Here is a 26122-nt window from a genome sequence, read left to right on the forward strand (position 1 = left end):
GAAGGACAGAGAGAGAGAGGGACAAGCAGACTCCCTGCTGAGCAGGGAGGGTTCTATCCCAGGACTCTGGGATCCCGAAGGCACATGCTTAACTGACTGAGCCACTCAGGCGCCCCAGGATCTTTCCTCTCCCTTTCCTTTTCTTTGGATTTTATTTTTAAGTAATTTTTACAACCACTCTGGGGCTCGAACTTAGAATCCTGACAAGAGTTGTGTGCTTTGCCAACTGAGCCAGCTAGGCACTCCTCAAGATTTTCTTTTTAATCTAAATGTTCTACAGGGAACATTTGTCCCCTTCATTTTTAAAATCGTTCATTAGTCTTCTGGTGTATTTATACTAGACCTTCAGGTCTTAGAGCTGTCATCATGTTTCATCCCTTGGGCCACCCTGATTGGTTGACAATGGCTCCTTGGAGGTCTGCCCTGAGAGGGATTCTGAAGCCCAATTTGGGTTCATTGGACAAAAAACATCCTTAAGAATGTCTGTTATGTTTGCAGGAAGAGACAGGACATTCTTGTCCGGTATTTGACATGCCGGGTTGTTAACACTGCCTTGCTGAATACATATGTATTTGATCTTGTCACTGTCCTATTTAAAACTCTTCTGTGGCCTTCCATTACCCTCAGGAGAGCAAGGTATAATAAAGAGCCATGTTGGTTTCTGGTTACTTATTTAGCTTCTTCAGTCTCATCACTCGTTTGGCAAATACTAAATGCTTTCTACTGTATTCCAGGTGTTAGGGACAGTGCTTTCTACTGTATTCCAGGTGTTAGGGACAGTGTTTTCTACTGTATTTGCCAGGTGTTAGGGATATGCTGGTGAATGAAAGAAACATCTAGTTGGGAAGACTGGTATTAAAGAAATCAGGCAAATAGTATCCAGATATAAATTGTAATAAATGCCAAGATAGAAAACAATTCTATGAAAGAATATATTTGAGGACTTGCTTTAAACTGAATGTGGGGCATAAGGAAGGCCTCTGTGGTGTGTAGGAAGTAGCCAGACAGAGACATGCAGAGACCATAGAAGACACAGAAGGCCCCATGCAGATGTTTTGAGTTGGAACAGCTGGTGACGCCTTCACGGAGCTGAAGGGCAGACGTGCACTCAGTGATAGGAGTGATAGGTCAGACATTGGGCAGAAGAAATAGGGATTCCAGTGGGCAGCTATTTGAAAACTCACATGTAAATAATTTCAAGATGTGAAATTTTGTGAGTGATGAAAATTTGCATTGATTTTCAGTTGTGTAATGTTGGGTTCCTAACTATTAATGTCATGATGTTCATTAGACTTAACCAAGATATCCCTCAAGGTAGCTGGTGATTTGTGGATAAATTGAGTGAAAGAAATAAAAGTTTCAGATTTCTCATGACATATCATTAGAGTACATTTGCTGTTTCAAGGAAAATGAGGTTTGTTATGTATAATTCTACCTTATAGCCAACTTTAAATTTAGGCTGTCATTAGAATAGCTAAAAATTAAAGACTGACCATACCAAGTACTAACAAGGTTGGACTGGAACTCTCACAGACTGCTGGTTAGGAGTGTAAATTAGCATAACCACTTTGGAAAACTTCTTGGAAATACTCTAAAGTGTATCATATGCATACTCCATGACGAAGCACATCCAGTCCTGAGTTTATATAAAACAAATACTGTATATGTGTGCACTAAAAGCCTACCTAAGAATGTTCATAGCAGCATTATTGGTAATAGCCCAAACTGGAAATAATCTCATGTCTATCAGTAGGAGAGTGGATAAATTGTGGTATTTTCTTACTAGAGCAGTGAAAGTGAACTGCCAGCTATGAGCAACAACATGGATGAATCTCAGTTATGTTGAGGAAAATGTTCAGATATAAGTTACAAAAATTTAAACATGGTGTTCGAAGTCAGGATAGTAGTTACTTTGGCAAAGAAATATAGTGAGTTGGGGGGGGGCATGAGGTGCAGGGCTTTTGTGGTTCTAGTGTATTTACTTTATGAAAATTTATTGAGCCATACACTGAATTGTGCACTTTAGCTATGTGTTATACTTTCAATTCAAAAAGCGTATTAATGAATAAATGAATATAAATGCATGAGTATTAAGAACTGATATGGACAAGATACTATATACCCAAGGCTAGTGATTCTGTAGTTTACTGATAGGTTAATAGTTTCCTAGTTGTCCATGGAGGAGGTTGGTTCAGTTGAAAAAAAATTTTTTTTATTTATTTTATTTATTTATGAGAGACATAGAGATAGAGGCAGAGACACAGGCAGAGGGAGAAGCAGGCTCCATGCAGGGAGCCTGACATGGCACTTGATCCTAGGACACTCCAGGATCATGCACTGGGCTGAAGGGAGGCGTTCAACTGCTGAACCACCCAGGCATCCCAAGTTGAAAAAATTTTTTTATATTTATGGGTTTATAGAGGGTTTCAGAAGGTGGATAACCAAACTTAGGAAATTAATATTTAATATAATATTGTTCGAAGAAAACTAAGTTACTCATTTATTTAAAGTAAAAAAAAAGATTAAAAAAAGTGTATGACTATGAGCATGATTGTCTTATTAATAATGATTTCCCATTGAGTCCTTCTAGGACTCAGCCTCGATTAGATAGATTATCAGAAGAGGACTGTTTCCTTGAGCCTCGTTCTTCCTCATTCTTTCCCTGTCAGTCAGCTGGATCTTAGGTCTGGACAGTGAGGAAGTTGAGATGAAAATATGTGTGTAAGTTTTAATGCAAGTTTCTAGGTCTCTGTAAGGTATCAGTGGTTCCGAGAACGTCTAATGGTGACAGACAGACACTTCAGATGAATTGAACTCAACTATCAGTGTTGGAAAGGTTTAAAGGATGGGCTCTGATGTCAGATCTTGGCTATGCTACCTAGTGGCTCAGTGTCCTCGGACAGGTTACTTCAGTTCTCTGGGCCTCTGTTTCCTTACCTATGAAATGGGAATGCTGTTCTACCTCTCTGGTTGTTGTGAGAATCAGATAGGAAATACAGAATGCTATGCAGAAGTGTGTTCTGCACAGAAACTGTTGATAAATGTCAGCAATTTCATTATGATTCATTAAACAGACAGATTATAGATTTGTTATTCTTAAAATTCACATTTCATTATTGTTCTAGGTTCATTTGAACTTCTGTTGTCAGAAATTGTCTTACAACTTACTATCTTTATTTTTTAAAGATTTATTTATTTATTTATTTATTTTAGAGAGACCGAGAGACCTTGAGCATACATGTGAGTGGGGAGGAGGGGCAAAGGGAATGGGATGAGAGGAGTCCTGGCTGAGGGCAGAGCCCCACATGGGGCTTAATCCCATGGCCCTGAGATCATGACCTGAGCAGAAATCAAGAGTTGGACGCTTAACCAGCTGAGCCACCTGGGCGCCCCACTACAACTCTCTTTAGTACTTCCTTTGAGGGTAGAGTGTACATTTCGGAAATGATGGAAAATAGTGTAGACCTGGCCCTCCAGAGCAGATACCTCAAATCTGAGACTTTCTCAGGTGAGGCTTTCTACAAATGTTATTTTTCAGTGCTCCATTTCTTCTCTTTGAGCAAGATAATCTCACTCTTAGAGTAAGAGCGGGGCCATCTGACATAAGCCTCTGGATTTTGCTTTCCACCCACAGGAATTACTGACTTGCAGATCTCTCTTTCTGTTCTCTCTTCCCACTTGAAAGACAGGAAGCTTGTTATTACTTAAAGCTCTTTAGTAGAATCAGATGATCTTCAGCATAAAGTAAAACTTCTCTAGCATTTTACCTGCGTCCTTTTGTAACCTGGGCGCTGCTGTTATCTCTTATCACTCTGCGTGTCAGTCACATGCAGTGTGTCACATTAGAACTCATTCCTTCTTGTAACCGATTCTCTGCTTGGAAATTCATCTGGTTGTCAGGATTTAGTGTTCCTGTCACTTCCTAAGTCCTCCTTGATCTGGCAGTCTTTCTGTTCTGGAAACCCACAGAGTCTTGTATGTTTCCCTTTTTGTTGCGTTCACAGTGTACCTTAGCCTGTTTGGGCTGCTGTAACAGAAGGCCACAGACTGGGTGACTTAAACAGCACTTGATTTCTCGTAGTTTCGGAGGCTGGGAGTCCAAGGTCAGGGTGCCAGCACGTTGCATTCCTAGTGGGGGGACCTTCCTGGTTGCTAGAGGGGGGCCTTCTTGCTGCTTTCTCACAAGAGGAAGAGAGACAGGACTCTGATCCTGTCATCCCCTTACTAGGACATCAATCTCATCATGGGGGGTCTACTCCCATGATGTTAGCCAAAGCTAAGTACCTCCTAAAGCCATCAAACTGGAGGTTAGGGCTTCAACAGATGAGTTTTGGGGAGACACAAACATTCCACCTGTGGCCCCGGTGTGCTGCAGTTGTTTATTCACAGGGGCTCTGGGGGCTGTGCCTCAGTATAAGCTCATACAGGATCCTGGCTTTGGGGAACACAGCATTTTGGAGTAAGACCCTGATTTTTTAAATTCCCTTTCTGGGATGTCACATTTATGTCCTTGAAAAGCACAAAGTAGCCGCTTCTTATCACATTAAGTCACAGTTGAGAAATGAATTTGTTTTAAAGGTATCAATAATTTCAGTGCATATCTTTTTGTATCTTAGGTAATGGAACTGCTGGTCCATCTGAATAAGCGTATAAAAAGCCGCCCTAAGATACAGCTCCCGGTAGAGACACTACTGGTTCAATACCAGGACCCTGCTGCAGTTTCCTTTGTCACAGTGAGTGTTCTTTTGGACTACTTTCTGACTTACAGTGAATTTTCTCTCCTAACATTTATTAGATGTCATCAATACATGGGCAAGTTTAGGATTTCACTTTAGACTAATTCTAAATGAAACATGAGAGGTTTTTCTTCAAATGACACACTGTTTTTCCACTGAAGTGGTAGGAGCAGGATATAAGGCATGGACGTTTCTGCTGGCCAAAGGAAGGTTGGTGAAATGACTTGTCAGGTATGGAGATATACAAAGGAGTGATTTGATTCTTAGTCAAAGGTTGTATGAGGAGAGAGAAGAAAGGGTTGTGCAGCTTAGGCATGGATAAGCAATAATAGAAGAAGGAAAAGAAAGGGTAAGTGGCAAGGATAGGAAGCTGAATTTTAAAATCTGTTAAAATTTCTATCTGTTTCTCATATATTTAGAAAGATATCCTTTTTAAAAGTGAAGTAGACTGAGGCTGGTAAATGTTCCCATTGAATTGTCGTGTTCATGAAAAGTAAATGTATAAAGATGTTGATGCCGTGTGAAGTCAGATGATCTTTTTGTGGCCCTAGCATTGAGGCTGAATCTATCGAGTTCTATCTGACATCTGGATTCCAAACCTTTGGAGCCACCTACTGGTCCAGACATCTCTCTTTGCCTACTCTGGACATAAAGCTTCATTACAGATGTTCCTTTCTTCAAGCAAATAGAAACATTGTGTGTCAGTAAAACTGCCAAATAGAATGTCTTCCAAAGAATAACCTTATGAAGGCTGTTCTAAAGTGAAGAGCCCTTCAGAAAAGCAAATCTTTATCGTATGCATAGATCCAGATATACATTTATGAGTTTGCTTAAAATGCAGTGTTCATATGGATTCTAGGGATACAAACATACCTACAGCACTCAGTTTCCCTTGGTTCATCATCCATTGTTCAGTTATCAGTGAGGAACCAGAGTGCTGCCTTGTACCAAGGTGGCTGTAGTGACTGACCAGTTGGGAAACAGCGGCCAAGGCTTTCACAGGGGGTCTCCCCTTTGCTTGGAAGGATTAATGCAACATGCCGGGAGCTCTGGTGCTAACATGTGGTATATAGGTGCAGATAGGCCAAATGCTTACTTTTTCTTCTCAGTGAAAATTGCGTATTTGCATGCTTTATCCTCCCCCCAACTTTGAGGCATAATTGACAAAATTGTATGTATTTAAAATGAAAAAACATGATGCTTGATACATGTGTGAGTGGTTTAGATTAGGTCGTGCTCCCTTACATGAGCACATCTTAAAGCAAGCGTTTTTAGTAAGTAGGGCTAGCATTCTTCCTGAGATGTAATAGTTGATCAAGCTGTAATAAACATGTGATAAGCATACGGAGAGAGGTGATTTCTTTGCTATAACTCCCTGAGTTATCAACCTTGTGTTTTCATTGAAATCCTAGAGCATTTCCTTCACACTCACTTGCTTTTCTCTCATTGCATTAGAATTTTACGATAATTTATGTTAAGATGGGCTATCCTCGCCTACCAGTGGAAAAACAATGTGAACTGGCCCCTACGCTTCTTACTGCCATGGAAGGGAAGCCTCAGCCACAGCAGGATAGGTATGGTTTCCTCAGTTATCTTATCTCCCACCTGCATGAGTCAACAGCTACCTTTCATAGAGTCACACATTTGGTTTTACTTGGGCCAGTGTGAAGGCTTGAGCTCTTTCAGCTGACAAATGATTGAATTTTTTTTTTTTTTAAAGATTTTATTTATCTATTCATGAGAGAGAGAGAGAGAGAGAGAGGCAGAGACACAGGCAGAGGGAGAAGCAGGCTCCATGCAGGGAGCCTGACGTGGGACTGGATCCCGGGTCTCCAGGATCACACCCTGGGCTGAAGGTGGCGCTAAACCACTGAGCCACCCAGGCTGCCCTGATTGAATTTTTTGTGTTACCTCAACATTACTGTTTTGGTAATTATCAAATTTATTGATGTGAGCATATTGAAAAGTATGCGGAACTAACAACATGTTTCTCAGTCTAGATGCATTTATTTTGCCAATTATTTTGAAGAAGCTAATTTCATGTGATTGCACAAATTAGTTATAAAGTGCTTTTCATCAAAACATTTCTATCTTGGAGTATATGAAGTTTTAGAGCAGTTTTCTTAAAGGAACAGATCACTTGTTTCTATTAATATGGGAATTGGAGGGGTGAAAAGATTTGCATAACACTCTTAGTTTCAGATTTGGCTCTAAGTACTGTAGTGTAGCTTGGTCAGCATCATCAGGAAGAGCACAGAAACTGGAGGCAAAGTGGAGTTAAATGATGGTTTACTTTGCCTTTTAGAGCACATGTATTTTTAAAAGAGAGACTGTAATACGGATATTTACAAATAAAATTAATAAACAGTACAAGCACTCTTTGAAGTTTTCATGTGTAATGAAAGAAAGAATTTCTGTTATATAAGTTCACACGTTGGAAATTTTCATATTCTAAATTTTTTTTTTTTTTTAAATTTTTTATTTATTTATGATAGTCACAGAGAGAGAGAGAGAGGCAGAGACACAGGCAGAGGGAGAAGCAGGCTCCATGCACCGGGAGCCTGATGTGGGATTCGATCCCGGGTCTCCAGGATCGCGCCCTGGGCCAAAGGCAGGCGCCAAACCGCTGCGCCACCCAGGGATCCCCCATATTCAAAATAGTACCATGATCGGTTTTTAATTTCTTTAGATTTAGAATAACTTTTTTTTTTTTAATTTTTATTTATTTATGATAGTCACACACAGAGAGAGAGAGAGGCAGAGGGAGAAGCAGGCTCCGTGCACCAGGAGCCCGACGTGGGACTCGATCCCGGGTCCAGGATCACGCCCTGGGCCAAAGGCTGGTGCCAAACCGCTGCGCCACCCAGGGATCCCTAGAATAACTTTTTAAATTAACTGTAGAAAAGAAAAAATTTATTGAAGGAACATATTATAAGTTGAACTATACCTAAAGTTTAATAGAAAATCTCTTTTGGTAACTTTAGATACTAACACTGAGGGCATATTATAAACATTTTTTCCCAGTGTTTTTGGTGATGACCCAGATTGGTAAAATGGCAAAGAAACAAAGCTAGGCCAGCTCCTAAATTAGGACTTTGTAAGTTGGTGGTTTTGAAAGTGCAGGGCCCTTACACTTGCCACTTTTTGTTAGTGATTTTTGTTTTGTCTGTTATGTGCATGTATAAAAGACTTATTTTTAAAGTAGTTGCAATAAATGTAATTGTTTTTTCAGCTTAATGCATCTTTTAATACCAACCCTTTTTCACATGAAATACCCTGTTGAATCATCAAAATCAGCTTCTCCGTTTAATCTTGCTGAGAAACCAAAGACTGTGCAGCTGCTTTTGGACTTCATGCTAGATGTCCTTCTGATGCCTTATGGGTAGGTTAAAAAAGAAAAACATAGCAACCTTGTTATTGACTGCTTTCACTGTGTAGGGTTAAGTACTATTTTAAATGGTTCAGCTTTCACTTGAAAATGTCTGTGTCTCAGGTTTTCATTTTTTTTTAAATTTTATTTATTTATTTATTTATTCATGATAGTCACACAGAGAGAGGGGGGCAGAGACATGGGCAGAGGGAGAAGCAGGCTTCATATAGGGAGCCTGACGTGGGATTTGATCCCGGGTCTCCAGGATCGTGCCCTGGGCCAAAGGCAGGCGCCAAACTGCTGCGCCACCCAGGGATCCCAGGTTTTCATTTTTGCTGTAGCCCTCACCTCTTCTAAACCCCAGCCTCACCACTTGTTGACCTTATAGGTGTGGAGCTGCTTTAGGATTTCAGACTCAACCTGTCCCAGCTAAATCAGTGTTTCCCCTTAAAAAAAGTTCCTTTTCTTTAATTGCTGTCAGTGCTGCGATGGTTCTCTTAGCCTCGTTGGTGTGCAGTTAAAAAACGCCTCCAGCCCTCCTTTTTCTTGTTGCTAATACCAGCCCCCTGATACCCCCTCCCTGCTAACTGACTCGTCCCAGAACCACTCTCATCACTGCCCATTGCGGGCTAGCTTCATTTCTGCTCAGCTCTCTTCATGACTTTCTCACCAGCTGCTTTTCTCTAAAACTCTATTCCTGCCAAAGGGATCCCTGACTTTATTTTTTATTTTTGTAAAGATGATTTATTTGAGAGAGAGAGAGCCTACTCATGCTTGAGTGGGAGAGAGGGGTAGAGGGAGAGGGACAGACTCCTCTAGGGGGTGGGGCTCTATCTCATGACCCTGAGATTAGGACTTGAGCAGAAATTGCTAGGGATCCCTGATTTTTAAAACACACATCTTACCAGATCATACCTTTAAAATCCTTGGGGTATTATTTTCCAGTCGTTATATACATGCATGCAGTTCATGTATTCTCCTGTGTCCTTGCCTTTCATGTTTTTTTTTTTTTCTTTTTTTTTTTTTTAAATTTTTATTCATTTATGAGAGTCACACAGAGAGAGAGAGAGAGAGAGAGAGAGGCAGAGACACAGGCAGAGGGAGAAGCAGGCTCCATGCACCGGGAGCCTGACGTGGGATTCGATCCCGGGTCTCCAGGATCGCGCCCTGGGCCAAAGGCAGGCGCCAAACCGCTGCGCCACCCCGGGATCCCCCTTTCATGTTTTAAGAGAATACAGTTCTCTGCTTAGAATGCCCATCAGAAAAGAAGGGAAGAAAGAAAGAAAACAACAGCCAGAACAACCACTTTGTAAAAGCATCTCAGACTAGCTTAGAGGTGTCAGGTGTGTGTGTCTCTGTCATAAATTTCCTGTCCTGGGCAGAGGATGCTATATTCCGGGTCCTTTTTACACTAACCATACATCTGTATTGCCATGTTTTTTTGTTTTTTTTTGTTTTTTTAAGATTTTACTTATTTATGAGAGACAGAGAGGGAGAGAGAGAGAGAGAGAGAGAGAGAGAGAAAGGGGGAGAAAGGGAGAGAGGCAGAGACACAGGCAAAGGGAAAAGCAGGCTCCATGCAGAAGCTGGACGTGGGACTCGATCCTGGGACTCTAAGATCACACCCCGGGCTGAAGGCAGGTGCTAAACCACTGAGCCACCCAGGAATCCCCTCGTGTTGTGTTTGTATCGTATTGCTGACAAGTCCATCTTCCCTAATATACTTGGGGACTCCTTGAAGTCAGAGCTCTGGTCCCTTCAGTGGCCCAGGTTGTGATCTGCTTCTAGGCTACTGATTTTCTAGGTTGTTTTGCTTGAAGAGATATTTATCTAAAATGCTGCTTTCATTATGTTTCTTCCCTAGTCATAAGTGTACTATGTACTATAAGCTTAGCGTGTGGAGCCTCATATCCTCTGTACCCCCATCCAGACACAGGAGGGCTCATGCTGTATAATTTCTTTCCTTTCTGGTTTGCTCCCCTTATACCTCTAGTGTGGTGGCTTTATTTTCCAGACCTTAAAACACTTCCACTACCTCTACCTGTTCACTTTTAGTACGTGTCATATCATTTCTTATTTCTTGGTAATTTGTTTGTCATGTGATAACATGTGAAAGCTGTCATATGTATTGCTATTATCCCAACCTGCTCCAGATGGCAGAGATTCAATCTTACCCTTCCTGGTATTCTTCTGTCTCGTGCTTAGAATGGTATTTTGCATAATGTTAGCTGTTCAGTAATTACTGATTCATTTACTTACTGCCACCAGTCTTGGTTTAACTGAGAAATAAATGAAAACCTCCTTTTTATAGTTGTTAAATCAGGAGGCAGCCAGAATTGGCAGGTGATGATGGCTTTGGTAAATAAACTTTGAAATCCAAATTTAACTTAGGCACACAATGTCCTCAATCCAGTTTTTCTTAACAAATCCAAATTTAACTTAGGCATATAATGTATTCAATCCAGTTTTTCTTACAGTGGGAATTTGCCTTGTTTTTATAAAAATATTAAAATGATTCCTTAACACGTTTTTTTAAAAATAGACTTAGGATTGAATGGATATAGCATATAAGTAATGTGGAATAATTTACTATACTATCAGGATCTAATAAGTGTTTTAATTTTTATTATAGCAGATACTTCATTTTAACATCCAGTCTGATAATTCATCAGCATAGAAATTTATTAGGGTTTGAAGGGACTTGAATTAAAATTTTTTTCAAAGTTTTCCTTTTGTAGATGAGAAATACCAGTTTAACTGAATCAAAACAAATTTACCAGAAATCTTATTTTTAATCCATAGAAGCCAAAAATGAAAATAGAATGGTAAATTAATAAACAAGTGGCTGCAAAGGGCTTTGAGCATACAGTGGGAAAATCTAATTGTTATGGCTTTTCCTCTTCTAGTACTTTTGAATTTTTTTTCCTTTTGGGGGCATTTTGTGCTTGTGTAGTAAGTGGTTTGGAGGTTTCAGTGGATTTTCTAATGCAGGGATAGAAGGAGAACTAAAGGTGAATTGCAACTTAACAGAAATGGGAATGACTAAAAATGTTCTGTGCTTCAGGTACAGAATAATGCTTGTTTTTTTTTTTTTTTAAATCCTTCTTATCATCAACTAACCTTTCTCTGTATCTGTCAACCCAAAACTCAAAATGCAGTAGGTCCATAGTAGCTCTTGAAAAGTTGTTTATAAATTGAAAGCAAAATATATTTTTTTAAAAGATTGTATTTATTTATTCATGAGGGACACACACAGAGAAGCAGAGACACAGGCAGAGGGAGAAGCAGGCTCCATGCAGGGAGCCCGATGTGGGACTCAATCCTGGGTCTCCAGGATCACACCCTGGGCCGAAGGCAGGTGCTAAACTGCTGAGCCACCCAGGGATTCCCGAAAGCAAAATATTTATATTCATTGTTGGTAACTGTAATAGTTCATTTGTAACCAAGTTGAACAGATGGACTGTTATGGTTAATTTGCCAAAGGTGTAAATACCTTTTTTTAGATACCTTCAGAATTTTTCTTTATGGTGAAATTTTAATTTCAGGTATTCTAGAAAAATTCTCTGGGGGAAAAGTATACGATTGAATATATTAAATGTGCATGTACATGTTTATGTAGGTGTTTTAATAAGGAGATTAAATGTCTCTTTCCTTTTCAGATATGTGTTAAATGAATCCCAGAGTCGCCAAAATTCATCTTCAGGACAGGGTTCTTCTTCAAATAGTGGGGGAGGTTCTGGAATACCACAACCTCCCCCAGGAATGAGTTTTTATGCAGCTAAGCGAGTTATTGGTGATAACCCGTGGACACCTGAACAATTGGAACAGGTATCACTTCTTGTTCATAATGGAACTTCACCCCACATGCTCGCCCCTAGGAGGTCCATGGAAGCATGTGTAACATAATTCCCATGCCTTCAGTCTCTCTAAAGAAACATCTTGGCAAGGACTGATGACCTAATGTGCTCTCTTCATTGTGTCAGTTATTTGGTACAGCCCCAGAGAAAGGGAGGAGTGGGAAGTGCTCTTTAGTTTATCCACCATTACGTACATAGTTCAAGGGTGAAATACAGCTCACTTAGAAACTGAGTATGTTTAACTTCTTTCATTTTAGCTTTTAATTATGGGTTTAATAGTCACCCGGGCTATTTTGGTACAGTTAAAATGCAGTTTATCTTAGATGGTTCAGCTTTTTAGGACTGTGTATTTTATGTAAAGTGAAGAACTCCTATACTCACATGTGACAATATGGGAGAAAAGCATGATTCCCTTTTCTCTTTCTTCCTGGGAATTGAAAAATTGGCATTAAGCATTGTATTCTGAATTTAAACAGGACACAGATGTTCTCTGAGCAGCTTTTATAAAAGACTGGTGCTCTCCAGAGAAGTTGCCTCAGTGTGTCTGTGTCACCAGGCACCTCAGGGAAGAACAGATGAGCTCAGTATGTAATTATTTTGGAATTCAAGCAACGTGGGTCAGTCTTCCAGTCCTCCCTTTCTCTCTCCGTGGCAGTCTAAATGATTGGATATTTTTTCTTTTTGGGAATGTAAGTGACTGCTGATCAAAAAAAGTGTTCCCCAGGAGAGGGAAAAGGCAGGTGGGGCATTGCAGCCACTCACAGATTTACAGAATGATTTGTTCAGTGAGGGTTATGCTTGATTAGATTTATATTTTATAGATTTTTTTTTTCTCCCTCCTCAAACCATGATATAAGTAAGAAAGGTAAATGGTAGTAGCAGCTTCTCTTTATTAGGTTTGAGCTATGTGACCGGTACTATGCTGAGCACGTGGAATACAATTGTCTTGTTTAATCCTTAAAACAACCTAAACCCAGCTGAGATAAGAGAAATCGTTTCATTTTGTAAAAGGAACTGAGGTTTTGAGATGTATCACCATCTCACTTCAAGTGCTAGGCTTTGAATTTAGGTCTCCTGAGGACTAAAGCTCTACGTGCTAGAGAATAATTGTTAATACGAAATTATAGTCTTGTGTTGGTAATTATTTGCTAATTTTCAAGGGCCTATCCGTGTTTTTTGTCAGTTTCATAATCTAGTGTGGAAATGAACTATTTAGTTTCAAGGATGGAATAAAATAGTTTTTATTTAAATAAAATGGTTTTTATTTTTTTCTCATGACAAAATGATAATATAAAGATTCAAGTAGTACAGAACACCACAAAGAGAATGAAAAATGACCTGGAATCCTGCCACCCTAGTGTGTCATTCTACAGCCTACTGTGTGTGTGTGTCTGTGTGTGTGTGTGTGTGTGTATATATATATATGCAAGTACAGTTTTACATGATACATTTTAATGCATTTTTATGTATTGTACACTTTATATATTGTACATTGTACACTTACATACATTTACATATAATACAGTATTTGTGGTTTACTTTTTTCATTTAACAATATATAAGGTTTTTTAAAAAAATCATCTTTTTAAATGTTTTATATAAAATTATGTGTAAACCACATAAGATTTTAACTTGTCTCTTGATGGACATTAGCATCAGAAAACAGTTTTCTGTTTTCTTTGCACTTTTTTTTTGTTTATATCTTTATGTAGTTAATGTCCATAACTGTATTTCTGTGGCTTCAGTAAGTGTTTGTCTTTTCTATTGTAGCTCTTGCGACAAGTAAGTTGTGTTGACAAGGGGAGGATAGACAAGCATTTTATGATCTGTTTATATACCTTTTTAAATTGCATCCGTTGTCATTTAATAATTATAAATTCAATCTTGACTCATATACATAAGAACTATTATGTAATTGATTTTTAAAGATAAAGGTAGTTTTAAGATCTATTTGCCCTAGAGTTCTTTGTTGTGAATTCATAGTGCCTTCACATCCCGTGAAGTTCTAATTAGAATCCCTCTTCAGTCTGTGTTTCATTTCAGTTGGATTGAATACTGTTTGGTTAAAGTTTCACTTGCCTTGACTGGAGTGTGTCTAACATCCTGTTGTTTTCAGTCTATAAGAATGTTGAGGACAGAATGAACATGTTAACAATAGGGTGAACCTCTGTGGAATGTGGTTTAGTTTTTTTTGAACTGTCTGAACAGTCCACGAACTACTCTGTTCATAATGTACCACACTCCTACCTTTAGGCTCCAAATTTGGACTTCATTTCAAGGCTTTATCATTCCAGAGAGACTGTAACCTAAGTAGGAAGGCTGGGTGTCATAATGGTCTTTGAGTTGGAGAGACTTGGCTTTGAATCTTGTTTTCATCACTTACTATGTGTCTGAGTCTCTTAAGCCTTGCCTCAGTTTCCTTGTAAGAAGAATGAGTATAATCTTACTTATGTCATAGACTGTGAGGGTTAAATGAAATCATGAATGTACATTACATACAGTTCCTGGCACATTTAAGCCTAAACAGGAGCTGCTCCTGTTGCTACTGTTAATGTTTGGTTGGTGGTATTTGTTTCTTTGATTACAGTTTTTCCCTCCCTTCGTTTATCTGCAGTGCAAACTGGGGATAGTGAAATTCATAGAAGCTGAACAGGTGCCTGAACTCGAAGCTGTTCTCCACCTGGTGATTGCTTCTAGTGACACACGCCACAGTGTAGCGACAGCAGCGGACCTAGAATTGAAAAGCAAGCAAAGGTAAACTACATCCCTTTTCACCTTTAAAAAATAAAAAGAGGCTATATTTCTAGATGCTCACTTGACACATATTTATCCTTTCAGGATTTTCTGTAATGAGACATTCAATTTCTGAGATTATGAAATGTACCTAATTTGTAATAAAGACAGTTTGCTTATTAGGAGCAGGATTCTGTGTTAGACAAAGAAGAAAAGCTGTTTGGAGAAGCAGTTTTAAACTTGAATGGATTAGAACTATTACCATAAGAAGTGAGACCTTTGTCAGCGAGGTAAATGGACTTAAAGAACTAATGTTAAGAAGAATGCCCAAACCCAGAGATGGTTCATTTTTTATTCTCCCTCTTAGTTAAAACGTTTAAGATTGTTTTTAATAAAGGATATGTAGGTTTCAAGACTAATATGGTAAAAATCAGGTCCCATGAAAAGAGGTGCTGAATAATCTTATGTCACACAGGAGGAAAATACAAATTCTAATAGGCTCAGAGAAAATATTTTGTGCGAGCAATAAAATCAATACAAAATAAAACACTGGTGTACCAATTTGTACCTATTGGTAAATAAAATTGTGTAACAGTTGAAACTCCATTTAAGTTTCTATTGAAACTGCTATTTTTGTAGTCTGTTGATTGGCATTATAAACCGAAATAATTTTTGGAAGGCACTTTGCAGTATGTAATGAATCACAAAAATATTTATAATCTTTTATGTAAATCTTCTGGGAATTTATCCTAAGACAGTCGTTCAAAAGAAGAAAAAGGTTTTATATAGAAACATGTTATAGATTTACTCATTATACCATTTCCTGTAATTTTAAGAAAAATGGAAAAAAATTCAAATTTCCACTATTATATGGAAATGGTAGTAAATTAACTATGTGTCTCTATATGGGATATTATATATCTGCCAAAATAATTATGAAAGTTATAAAGCAACATGTAAATTATCCCCAAGTAATGGCAAATGAACACATCAGAATATAAAATAATATGTGTATTGATTTAAAACATGAGATGTGTGAAGCCTGAGAAACAGCATGAGAAGTTGAAGTTACCTGGTTGAAAAAAATCCCAATTATGGAATAGTTATGTTCTTCATTTGTTTTAATGCTTAATATAGTAACATGCTGAGAGGCAGTGGAGTGCATATATTGCATTTTTCCTCTTCAAAGAAACCAATAAAGGGGGTGGAACAAAGTAAGGAAGTTAAGTTCGTTGTGTCTTTGGTTGTGTGGTTACATGTCAGTAAGCAGACAGCACATGTGGTGGCAGCTGGGAGTGGTGTACCCCTGTAGGTCAGGTGAGGCAGCCTAGAGGAAGACTGCGTTGTTTTGGAATTAATTCTGGTCATGCCCCTCGCTGGTGGAGTTTGGAAGACTCTTGTAATCTGCCAGGGCTTACACTCTGTGGAATAAGGACTAGAATGTACTTTAACATTTCCCTCAGGTCTAAAATTCCTTCATGCTGCTTATCACTGCATCCTCCTGGTATCCCTTTCAAAGAATTTATGTGGATTTGGAGTATCAAAAAAACTTTCTTTAAAACTTCTCATTGTGTTTGAGCTGGCCCCACTCTTTACACCATGTAGTGCATTGGTTTGTTGGAAATGTAAATATGGTGCAGCAGTATTCCAAATCGTTTTGATTTTGTCTGTTAAAACAAGTGTACATTTTTTTCATATATAAAGAGTGTAACATTGTTAAGAGGTAAAGAGTAAGTTGAGAACAACATGTAGATATTTTCCGCTTTTGTTAAAAGAAAAATCCTGAAGTCTCTTTTCAAGTGATGCTTCTCTTTATTGATCTACTTACCTGCTATACCATCCACCTATTTTACATGCATAAGAAAGAAGACTAGGAAAAGATACACCAAAGTTTGTGGTTACTGAAAAGGAATAGAGAAGGGGGTATGGTACAGATTATAAATTTCTATACATTTCTGAATTTACACAACAAACATGTAATCAAAAAAACTAGAAAGCTAGCAAGAGGAAAAGTAGAAGACAGTGAAAATTATCCTTATTAGTTTTTAGTTGTTTTTACTATTAAGTTTTCCTTTGTTTTACTGAAATGTGTATATGTTGTCAATAATCTCTACACCCGGCATATTTATAGAAGAGAAACAAAGATAGAGCTTGAGGATTAGTTAGTAGCAGTCATCTGAGAAAAGTGAGTAATAACTAAAATAGAATCATGGAATGAACATCTTTGAGAATAGTGGAATTGTGGATATCTGAGGAAGAGGCAGATTGTTAAACTATGAAAGGAAGATGGATTAGAAACACTGTCAAAGCAGCATCATAAATTGTGTTTGCACAGATAGAGCATAGCTTGAAGCAGAACCAATGTCAAAAGGCAGAAGATAGGATGGTGAAATCTCACTGATTGAGTGAAATGCAGGATTGCTGTGTTGCTAGGTTTATAAAATGACTGGGAGGGGCCGCTGGAGAGAGAGGCTGGGTGCCAGTCATCAGTCAGTGCTGTATTCTGATTTACCTGACAGTGGGGCCCAAGTAGGAGCAAGTCTCAGTGACTAATGGCATCATGCCTGCTGTGTAGAATTAGGTGATAAAGCTGCAAATCTGTGTTGGCAGATAAGGAAGAGAGGGAGGCTGGGGATCATAGTGACACAATGTAAGAGAAATGGGATGTGCTACCAGCTTCTTAGGGCTGTGACTTTAATGGATAAATTTTTTTTTTTTTTTTGGTCACTTTCTTTATCACTGTTGAATTTCCAACTAGTTAAACAGAAGAATGATGCTTGCCTCAGTTCTCTCTGAACAAGTGTACTGTAGCTCTGCCCTGTCAGAGCTGCTCCAAGGCATTGGCGTTGAGAGTGAATTATAATCCAGGTTTTTTGTGTGGTGGCAAGTTAGGGCATAGATGTAATGATCTATTGAATCAGGGTGGGATAAGTGACTTCCTGTATTTCTGTTTAAAAACTAACTTTGATCTAACTTATAACTTAATGCCTTTCCTTCTCTTCTACAATGTCAGTTGCCCAGTTCATTTGTGTATTTCTTCTAACATTTTCCTTTGGTAACAAATATTGGGGCTGTGTATTTATTTGAAATCATTGAAGTGAGACAGAAAAAATAATTTTAACAAGCTGTGTTGAAACCTTCTGTAGCTTGATTGACTGGAATAATCCTGCCATCATTAATAAGATGTACAAAGTATACCTTGGAGATATACCACTGAAGACAAAAGAGGTAGGTTGTTTTGGTTTATTCTCACATCATCATAAAAAGCATTTGGTTGACATGAGCTCCATATATTTGAACTTTTTCTCCTAGTTATTTTGGCTTAAACTGAACCTATCCTGTAGGAAATACTAATTTTAAGCCATGTAAGTCTGGGTGGATTAAAATTTCTTGGTAACTTAGTTAATTTGAGCTAATGGTTTTAATTTCTGTGCTTAAAAAATGATGGTACGCTGTCTAGATTAGGGATCCACATACTTTATCTGTCGGTTTTTGAGGCTTTGCTGCCCCTGTGGTTCTGAGGCAGCAACTATTCAACTCTGTTCTCACATGAAAGCAGCCATAGGCAACAGCAGCACATGAAGGTGCATGGCTGTATGCCAGTATGACTTCATGATTACTGAAATTTGAATTTCATGTGATATTCACATATAATGAAATATTATTTTTTTGATTTAAAAAAAATCATTTGAAAACATAAACACTATTCTTAACTCATAGGCTTTATCAAGACAGATGGTGGGCTAGATTTGGCCCATTGGCTCCAGTCTGTTGACCTCTGGTCTAAAATCTAGGACAGTAGATGGGTTCTTCTGAAGCCTCCAAGTAAGGTGTTTGCTTAATAAGCTAAGTTCTGTTTAGTTCACTGTATTTGAAAGTGTTCTCAAGTCCAAATGCAGACATACAAGGACTAATTAGTTTGCTTGCTTGCTTTTTAAACTATAAATAGTTGTTTTAAAAATCATAATTCCCCCTCCCCCATCATACTGTTTTCCAATTAGATTGAATGTGATGTGGTAGAAAGAACAATGAATTGGGAATTGGGAGCCTCCCTCTGGATCCTAGTCCTGAATGGCTGCACATAAATGTACTGGGGAGGAGAGAGTTGGTTAATCACAGAGCTTTTCTTGGCCTCATATTCTTCATGGAGAAAACCAAAGGGTTTTGATTAGATCAGTGGTTCCTAGAATGTAGTCTATGCACCCTTGTTGGGTCATAGGGAGATTTTTTTTTTTAACTGTATTGATATTTGCATTGATGTGCACAAACAGTGATGGGTGTAACTGCTGGGGTCCTAGCACAAACCAAAACTGTGTCACTAAATAGTACTAGTAGTTATTGTGTTTTTTAAACTGTCAGCACTCATGTAAAAAATTAAAAGAGAGAGATGAAAGCTCAGCTTAAGAATATCTTTGATGAGGCACTTGAGTGGCTGACTCTTGGTTTCTGCTCAGGGTCATGAGATCGAGCCCCCATCAGGCTGTGTGCTCAGCATGGAGTCTGCTTCAGATTCTCTTTCCCTTTCCTGCTTGTGCTTGTTCTCTGTCTCACTCTTCTCTCTCTGAAGTAAATCTTAAAAGAGAATATATCTTTGATGAAGCACTAAAATTATCTTACCTGTAGACAGGGAAACTGTAGATATTGAGATGGTATTTGGCAGACATGTTCTCTAAAATGAAGAAATGAGGTTCCAAGAAAAACAATTCACGTGGTTTATTGGCAATGGTAAAAGTTGGACTTTCAAGCAAAAATTAGAATTTAGGGAAACTTGTATCCATCAAAATGAGCCTGACATTTTGTCAGTACCTACAATTTTTCTGATGAGATTGGTGGTAATAATAACATGGGATTTTAACAAATGTTTTGTAATGAAATGCTTAACTCAATGAGCCAGTATTTTCCAAATGACCAGTGATGTTACAGAAGCATTACAAGGGTAAGGGGACTATTCAGTGGGCAGGATAGATCATTGGAATTTAGTATAACACAGTATGCAAAAGTTCTGTGATAGTTTCAAATCCAAATTGTAACTAACCATAAAGAAACTATCATTTATTAAGTTTTGGTGTAGGATCAAAGAATATCTACAATTACCTGAAAAGTTAAAATCATCCCCACTTTTCCAACTACCTGTCTTTATGAAACTGGGTTTTATTTTTTTTGGCTCCCACTCAGTGCTAGTTTTTTTAAATGTAATTTAACCAAACAACGTGCCACAACAGAATGAATGCAAAAGAAGATAAAAGATTCCAACTCTCTTGTATTAAGGGAGACAATTAAGATATTTATAGAAAATATGAAATAGTGCCACTCAGTACAGTTTTTTGTTTCGGAAATTGTAGTTAATTTTCTTAAGAATATGTTATTTACAAAATTATATAATGGATTTATTAATATAATCTTAAGTGAATATTTAAAAAATTTCTCAGCTGTAATTTCTAATATAGCAAATATTGATAGGTGTTCTAGTATAAGCAAAAAGCTCTTTGGAGTATTTCTTAGTTTTTAAGAAGGAATCTTGAAACAAAAGTTTGAAAGACCACTGATTTAGATGACCTCTCAAGAATGTTTCAGTGCACAGTAATTTTGAACTGCTAAGTTATAATTAAACATATTTTTAACAGGGAGCAGTTCTGAAACCAGAGCTGAAGAGGGACCCCGTCAGTACAAGGGTTAAGTTAAAGATTGTCCCCCATCTCCTTCGTTCTAGACAAGCTGCAGAAACGTTCCCAGCTAACATTCAGGTAATTCATTCTTTCCAAAGAGACATGGCCTGTTTACAACTTTTGTGTCTGTTTAATTACAGAAAGAACTGCATTAATGGATATTCAGGAGGTATGTTGATGTATGTAGCAAGATTAATGAGATTCCAGATTTTTTTTCTATCTCCAGTTTAGCTGCAGATGTGGTTAAAGATTTTTTTATTATAGAATATATACTATATATAGTTAACATTTGACTTAAATGTGATGACTGTCCTTTCAAACTAGTGCTTTGCTGGGTGGCTTTTCTCCAGAAATGTTTTTCTTAAGCAACCAAGTTTCTGGGTGGGTCCGTTAAGTGGAAAATGTGTCCGCCTTAACTGAACCTCTATGCGATGGCAGTGGCCAGATTCTCTTGATTCTGCTTTAATGTCTTCACCTCCCTATATCTCTCATGCTGTTGATACATGAGACTGTCACTTCTCATTTGGGTTATGATAGTACTCTTCTATCTTGTTTCCCTTCCTCTGGCCTTAAAGACAGTATTTTCTCTATTGCCAGCAGAGGTGTTTTGTTGTTGTTGTTGTTTTTATAGTTGGAAATCCTTGTAGTCTCTGTTGGTGTGGGATATGAGTCCCTCTGCAAAAGCTCCTGCCTTTTATCTGAGTGGTGACCAGCTCAGCTGAGGTGGCAGATAGATTTGAGTTAAATTTTGTCAGTTACTTGCTGTTGATCTTAAATAAGCTTCTGCGTGTTTAAAAAAATTTTTTTTTTTTTAAATCTGTGAAACGGGTATAATAATAGCAGCTACCTCATTGTAATGTAAAGACTGAATGGATTAATAGAAAGGGTAGATCACAGTGGTTAGGCCTCACTCTGTTATTAAGTTCCTGGTAATTGCTGAAAAGTTAGCAGTTACTTATCTTTGGTCTCCTGTCTCACCACCCCCTTACCCTGTGCTTATGCTCCAACAGAAGATTGTTCGTCTTTTAAATACACTGTTTTCATGGCTCTGTGTCTCCACTCATGATGCTCCCTTTGCTTGGCAGAGCTCCCCTTCCCCCTTTAGCCTGGTAAACATCTACTCATGTTTCAGGATTCACTCCAGTGTGCCACCTCCCATCTGAAATGTTCCCATTTCCTGCCACTCTTCTTTTTCAGTCCTAAAGTGAGGACACTCTCCATTGTGTTTGCTGTATGGTGGACATAGATTCCTGTCTTAACACCTCTCTCTCTTAAGGCTTATGTTGTTGAAGTGATTGCTTCTTTCTCCTAGATGATAAAACTTTTATTCCCCATATCTGGCACTCTAGTACTTGACTACCTTAAAGTATTCTCTTCTGTGTCTCCATAAATATAAAATTATTGTAGAGCTTCTTTCCTTTCTTTTTCGTGATTGGTGTTTTGTAATTGGTGTTTGCCAGCACTGTTTCCCAGGTAATGTCTTGATAATTTTGGGTCATAAAATTTGGTGATAGTAACACTACATTACATACTAAGCAGCTAGAATTTGATGACAAGATATTCATAGACATCCTATAGGTGTGTGCTTTATTTGTAGTTATTTATATGTTTTCAAAATAAATCTGGCTAAAACTTGGTATATTGAAAGACAAACTCAACAAAGACAAATTCACTGTCCTTCACACATATTCTTGGTTATTTTCCTGTCTTTAATTATTGTATTACTATTTTCCTACCTAATTGGCCCTACTCCCTATATTTTCCCCCTGTTAATAGTAGAAATCCTTCAAGGTATCATTCAGATGAGCCTTTTTTTTCCTGATACCAATGACTTTAACTAGGGATGTGTTACCTCACCTTGATTTTGAACATATGAAAGCACCCAGCATAAGTCTTTGTATGTAATATGTGCACCATGAATTCTATTTTTTCTAATAAATCTTTAGTGTTCTGATTAATCTTTTTGCTTCTTTTATCTTACCATTTTATTCTGTATAATATAGCATGGTCGGATAAATTTTCCAGAAGTCTTTTCCAGAATAAGGTAGCATGTGATTTATATTGTCCTGTACCATTTTTAATGTATGTAGATTTTGATCCCTCAGCCAGATCAAGTGCCTTGGAAGCAATACTTGTCTCTTTGTATCTCGCAGTACCCGGCATTGTGTCGGTTACCTAGCAGAGGCTCAGTCCTGTTCAGTCACACATCATTGTTAAGTGAGATCAGAATATTGCTAGTAGTTTTAGGAGCCAGTGTGAGGAGATTTTTTTTCCCTAAGTGTAAGACTATCTTAAAAAGTAGGAATTTGAGGAGTTTAGATTTCTTTGTCATTGCTATACAGGACTCACCTATGTGATCTTTTGCCACCTAGACCTGGCTAAACAATACAGGGAATGCCTGTATCCTGACTGTACGCTTGTAGACTGCTTGAATCTTGACATTTTCTGTGAAGCTTTTATTATAATTTGTTTGGAGTGGCTAACTTCGTATGTACTGAAGGAACCTAATATTCCCAAAGTGGCTTTATCTGCTAAAGTCCCCTGTGTGATACAGAGTGGCAGACCAAAGGGCTTTCTGCTGGTAGACCCACAAGTTTTATGGACTTTAAGATCAACCATTGTGTTTGTTATGCCTCAGACTACTGATTGGAGCTACAGATGGGCTTCCTAAGTTGGTCAGCTAAAATGATTATCTGTATTAAAAAGAACTGCATTAATTTTAAATAATGAGAGGTAGTGCCCAAGATTGGCTGTTGAATCATATTTGAGAATAGCAAACTGCTATTATTAACTGGTGTTCTTGACATTGTCCGTTTCTCATAGGTGGTGTATGATGGACTTTTTGGTACAAATACAAATTCAAAATTGAGAACATTATCCCTGCAGTTTGTGCATCACATTTGTATAACGTAAGTTTTTAAAATTATTTGACTGTAAAATTTCAAGCTGTTGGGAGTGACCAAATAATTCAAGTATTTCTTTCTTACCCAGAAAGAAACCATGTTTACTCATCTTAAAATAATTTTAGGTTTTAATAGATTATTTTAACTTATTTCAGTTGTGTCTCTAATTATTTTAAATCATCATCTGAAAAGATACATTAGTAATGAGATTCTTATCTTGCTTTGTATATGTGTGCTATTTTTTTTTTTTTAAAGTTGTCCAGAAATCAAGATTAAGCCATTAGGTCCAATGCTTTTGAATGGCCTCACCAAGCTAATCAATGAATATAAAGAAGTAAGTGACTTGTTTTTTAAACACTGTTAACATTTTATATTTTAAAATATTTTCTGTTATTTATCTTTCTGGTCTACATGTTTGTTTAGTTAGTTACAGTTTGCTAATTGTTCCATCATTTCTTAACATTTTTACTTGAAGTGGTGTGAATTTTAGAAATTATTGCCAACTTTTGCTGTTTTGTTTTTGGAAAGAAGTTAAAAATGTGATACAAATTTTGAAGGGTCTTATCGCTTCTTTAAATAACATCTTTTAAAGCAATTGCATTTTATTCTGCTTTTAGGCACTGTGCAAAAATGGAATGGAAAAAATTACATTTTATTTTATGATTTGTTTCCATATGGATCTTTATTTGGATTTGCTTATATTTAGAAATAGTGTTAGTTCTTAAGGGCTGAGTTTTTACCAATTCAGAATTCTATAAAAACATGCATTCAGTAAGTTTTTGATTCCTTAAGCTAAGTGGGATGAGGAATCTCTGGAATGTAGGTTTTTGAATCCTGTTTGTCCTTGCTGTGTCACTCTTACCATCTTCATTAGTTCAGGTGAATTTGCTAAAGGAAGTAATGTTTCAAGAACTGTAGTTAGCATTATTTTCCTAAATCTTAACTAAACATGAATGCATGTTTGTAGTAGTATAGTAATTAACATTCTGCCATTTGGAGTTAGAATTGAGTTTGAATCCTGGTTTTGTTCTTTGATGAGTTAAGTTCTTTGGAGCTCTGTTCTTTATTAGATAAATGAAAGTATCTCTTCGTTGGGATTAGTGTGAAGATTAAATGAGATAATACACAAAAGTTATTCAGTGCACCGAATGCACTCTAGTAGATATTTTTTTTTTTTTAATTTTTATTTATTTATGATAGTCACAGAGAGAGAGAGAGAGAGGCACAGAGACACAGGCAGAGGGAGAAGCAGGCTCCATGCACTGGGAGCCTGATGTGGGATTCGATCCCGGGTCTCCAGGATCGCGCCCTGGGCCAAAGGCAGGCGCCAAACCGCTGCGCCACCCAGGGATCCCTCTAGTAGATATTTTTAGTGAAAAGCTGTTCATTCATGTGCAGTTGTGCTTTGGGGGTATCGTTAGGCCTGGCTCTCCTGTCTTCTTGAATAGTGCCTGCATGGTTTTTGAGGCCTGTGGAACCTTTCAGATTATTTTTATGGCATAGATAGATGCTTGGGATGGTTGGTAGAAATAAAAGTGCTTTTGGGCTTTTAGGGGAGAATCTGTATATTTAAAATAAATTAGAGAGGCCAGATAACCTGTAGGGCCCTAATCTGTGTACCTCCTGGAGGTACCTGCATGTTTCCCCAACAGATGAATCCTTAAGAGTGCCCATCCGGGTGTGGAAGAGTGAGTCTTAATGTTAATTGTATGAAATTCAACTCACAGAGCTGTTAGGTTGTTTTGAGTAATCAGACTATTGGTTTTCATAAAGCAGTGTAAAATTCTGTCTATTTGAGGAGGGAACCTCACTCACTTGATGACTATGATCCTTTAGTTTTTCATAATGGAAGATATGAGTGGAAGCTTTATTATCATGTAGATTTTTAGGTAATTGTTCCCCAGCTTTTTGCAATTTTGGGGGGAGAGAGATGGAGGATCCTAGTCTGTGTGAGCAGTGGTGGATTTTCTAAGTTAAACTTTCCCCAGTGTGTTGAAGATGAATTTTGGTGTTTGCAGGTTATAGTGTTGAAGATATCCTGAATTTAGCACCAGCTAAGAGAATTCTTTCATATATAACCTCTGCATTTTTCCTTTTGAAGTGAGCTGGAGAAGCAGGTTTTTTTTGTTTTTCCTTTTAGTAGTGTGGTGATTCTGGGTTTGGACTTTTGTTTGTTTGTCTTGTTCACATGCCAATATCATGTAGTTAGGCAGAGTGAGACCAGGTTTAATAAGGAGTAAAATAATGCATGTAATTGCAGCAAAAAGGTTTTGCCGTTTACTGTATTTTTTGTTTTGTCTGTTTTTTGTTCTTTTTTTTTTTTTTCTTCCTAATTTCAAGGACCCTAAGCTACTGTCAATGGCATATTCAGCTGTTGGAAAACTCTCCAGGTGAGTAAACTCTTCTTCAGTGAGAGATATCCTGCGGGTAAACTAAGAAAAATTACATGGTATTTAATAATGAATGGAGAATAAATTTGTTGTGATTTTGAAAGGAAATGTATTTAACGGCCATAGGTTGTTTAGGAATGTTTTCCTTATAGAGGAAAAATGATGTGAGACACTACATTTGAAGATATGTTTCTATATTAAATGGTAGTCTTGAAATGAGATTTTGAACTGGATTGTGTCTTAATGGGTTACTTTTTCTTATACCCTGGAGACATTTGATTGACCTTAAGTTTTCTTGTTGCTGTTTACTACTAGTCTTTATCACAATCATCAAGGTTTATCTCTTGACTCTCTTTTCTGATAGTGCTATATTATGATTCTGGGTGGTCCTGTAGAGGTGAATTTTTTTTCTTCTGCTTATAGTATGATTTCCTCCTTCCCACTTCCTCCTGGTTTCCTCTTCCTTC

General features: G+C 37.7%; 1 protein-coding gene across 14 annotated transcripts in view; it reads left to right on the forward strand.

Moving 5' to 3' along the window:
* The window catches only part of ECPAS (Ecm29 proteasome adaptor and scaffold), a 101196-nt gene that overhangs the window by 26208 nt on the left and 48866 nt on the right, over positions 1-26122 (forward strand). For 9 of the 14 annotated variants that reach the window (XM_072727693.1, XM_072727679.1, XM_072727682.1 and 6 more), the window contains 10 exons: positions 4617-4733; positions 6192-6310; positions 7969-8118; positions 11766-11934; positions 14578-14717; positions 17843-17924; positions 20321-20440; positions 23186-23271; positions 23521-23599; positions 25606-25655. In XM_072727693.1, the coding sequence (XP_072583794.1) occupies positions 4617-4733; positions 6192-6310; positions 7969-8118; positions 11766-11934; positions 14578-14717; positions 17843-17924; positions 20321-20440; positions 23186-23271; positions 23521-23599; positions 25606-25655 (1112 nt within the window). The remainder of the gene's footprint in view (positions 1-4616; positions 4734-6191; positions 6311-7968; positions 8119-11765; positions 11935-14577; positions 14718-17842; positions 17925-20320; positions 20441-23185; positions 23272-23520; positions 23600-25605; positions 25656-26122) is intronic. The other 5 variants (XM_072727688.1, XM_072727690.1, XM_072727687.1 and 2 more) reach the window with 1 other exon arrangement.

This window comes from Vulpes vulpes, chromosome 12 (genome assembly GCF_048418805.1).
Source record: "Vulpes vulpes isolate BD-2025 chromosome 12, VulVul3, whole genome shotgun sequence".
Classification (NCBI taxonomy): domain Eukaryota; kingdom Metazoa; phylum Chordata; class Mammalia; order Carnivora; family Canidae; genus Vulpes; species Vulpes vulpes.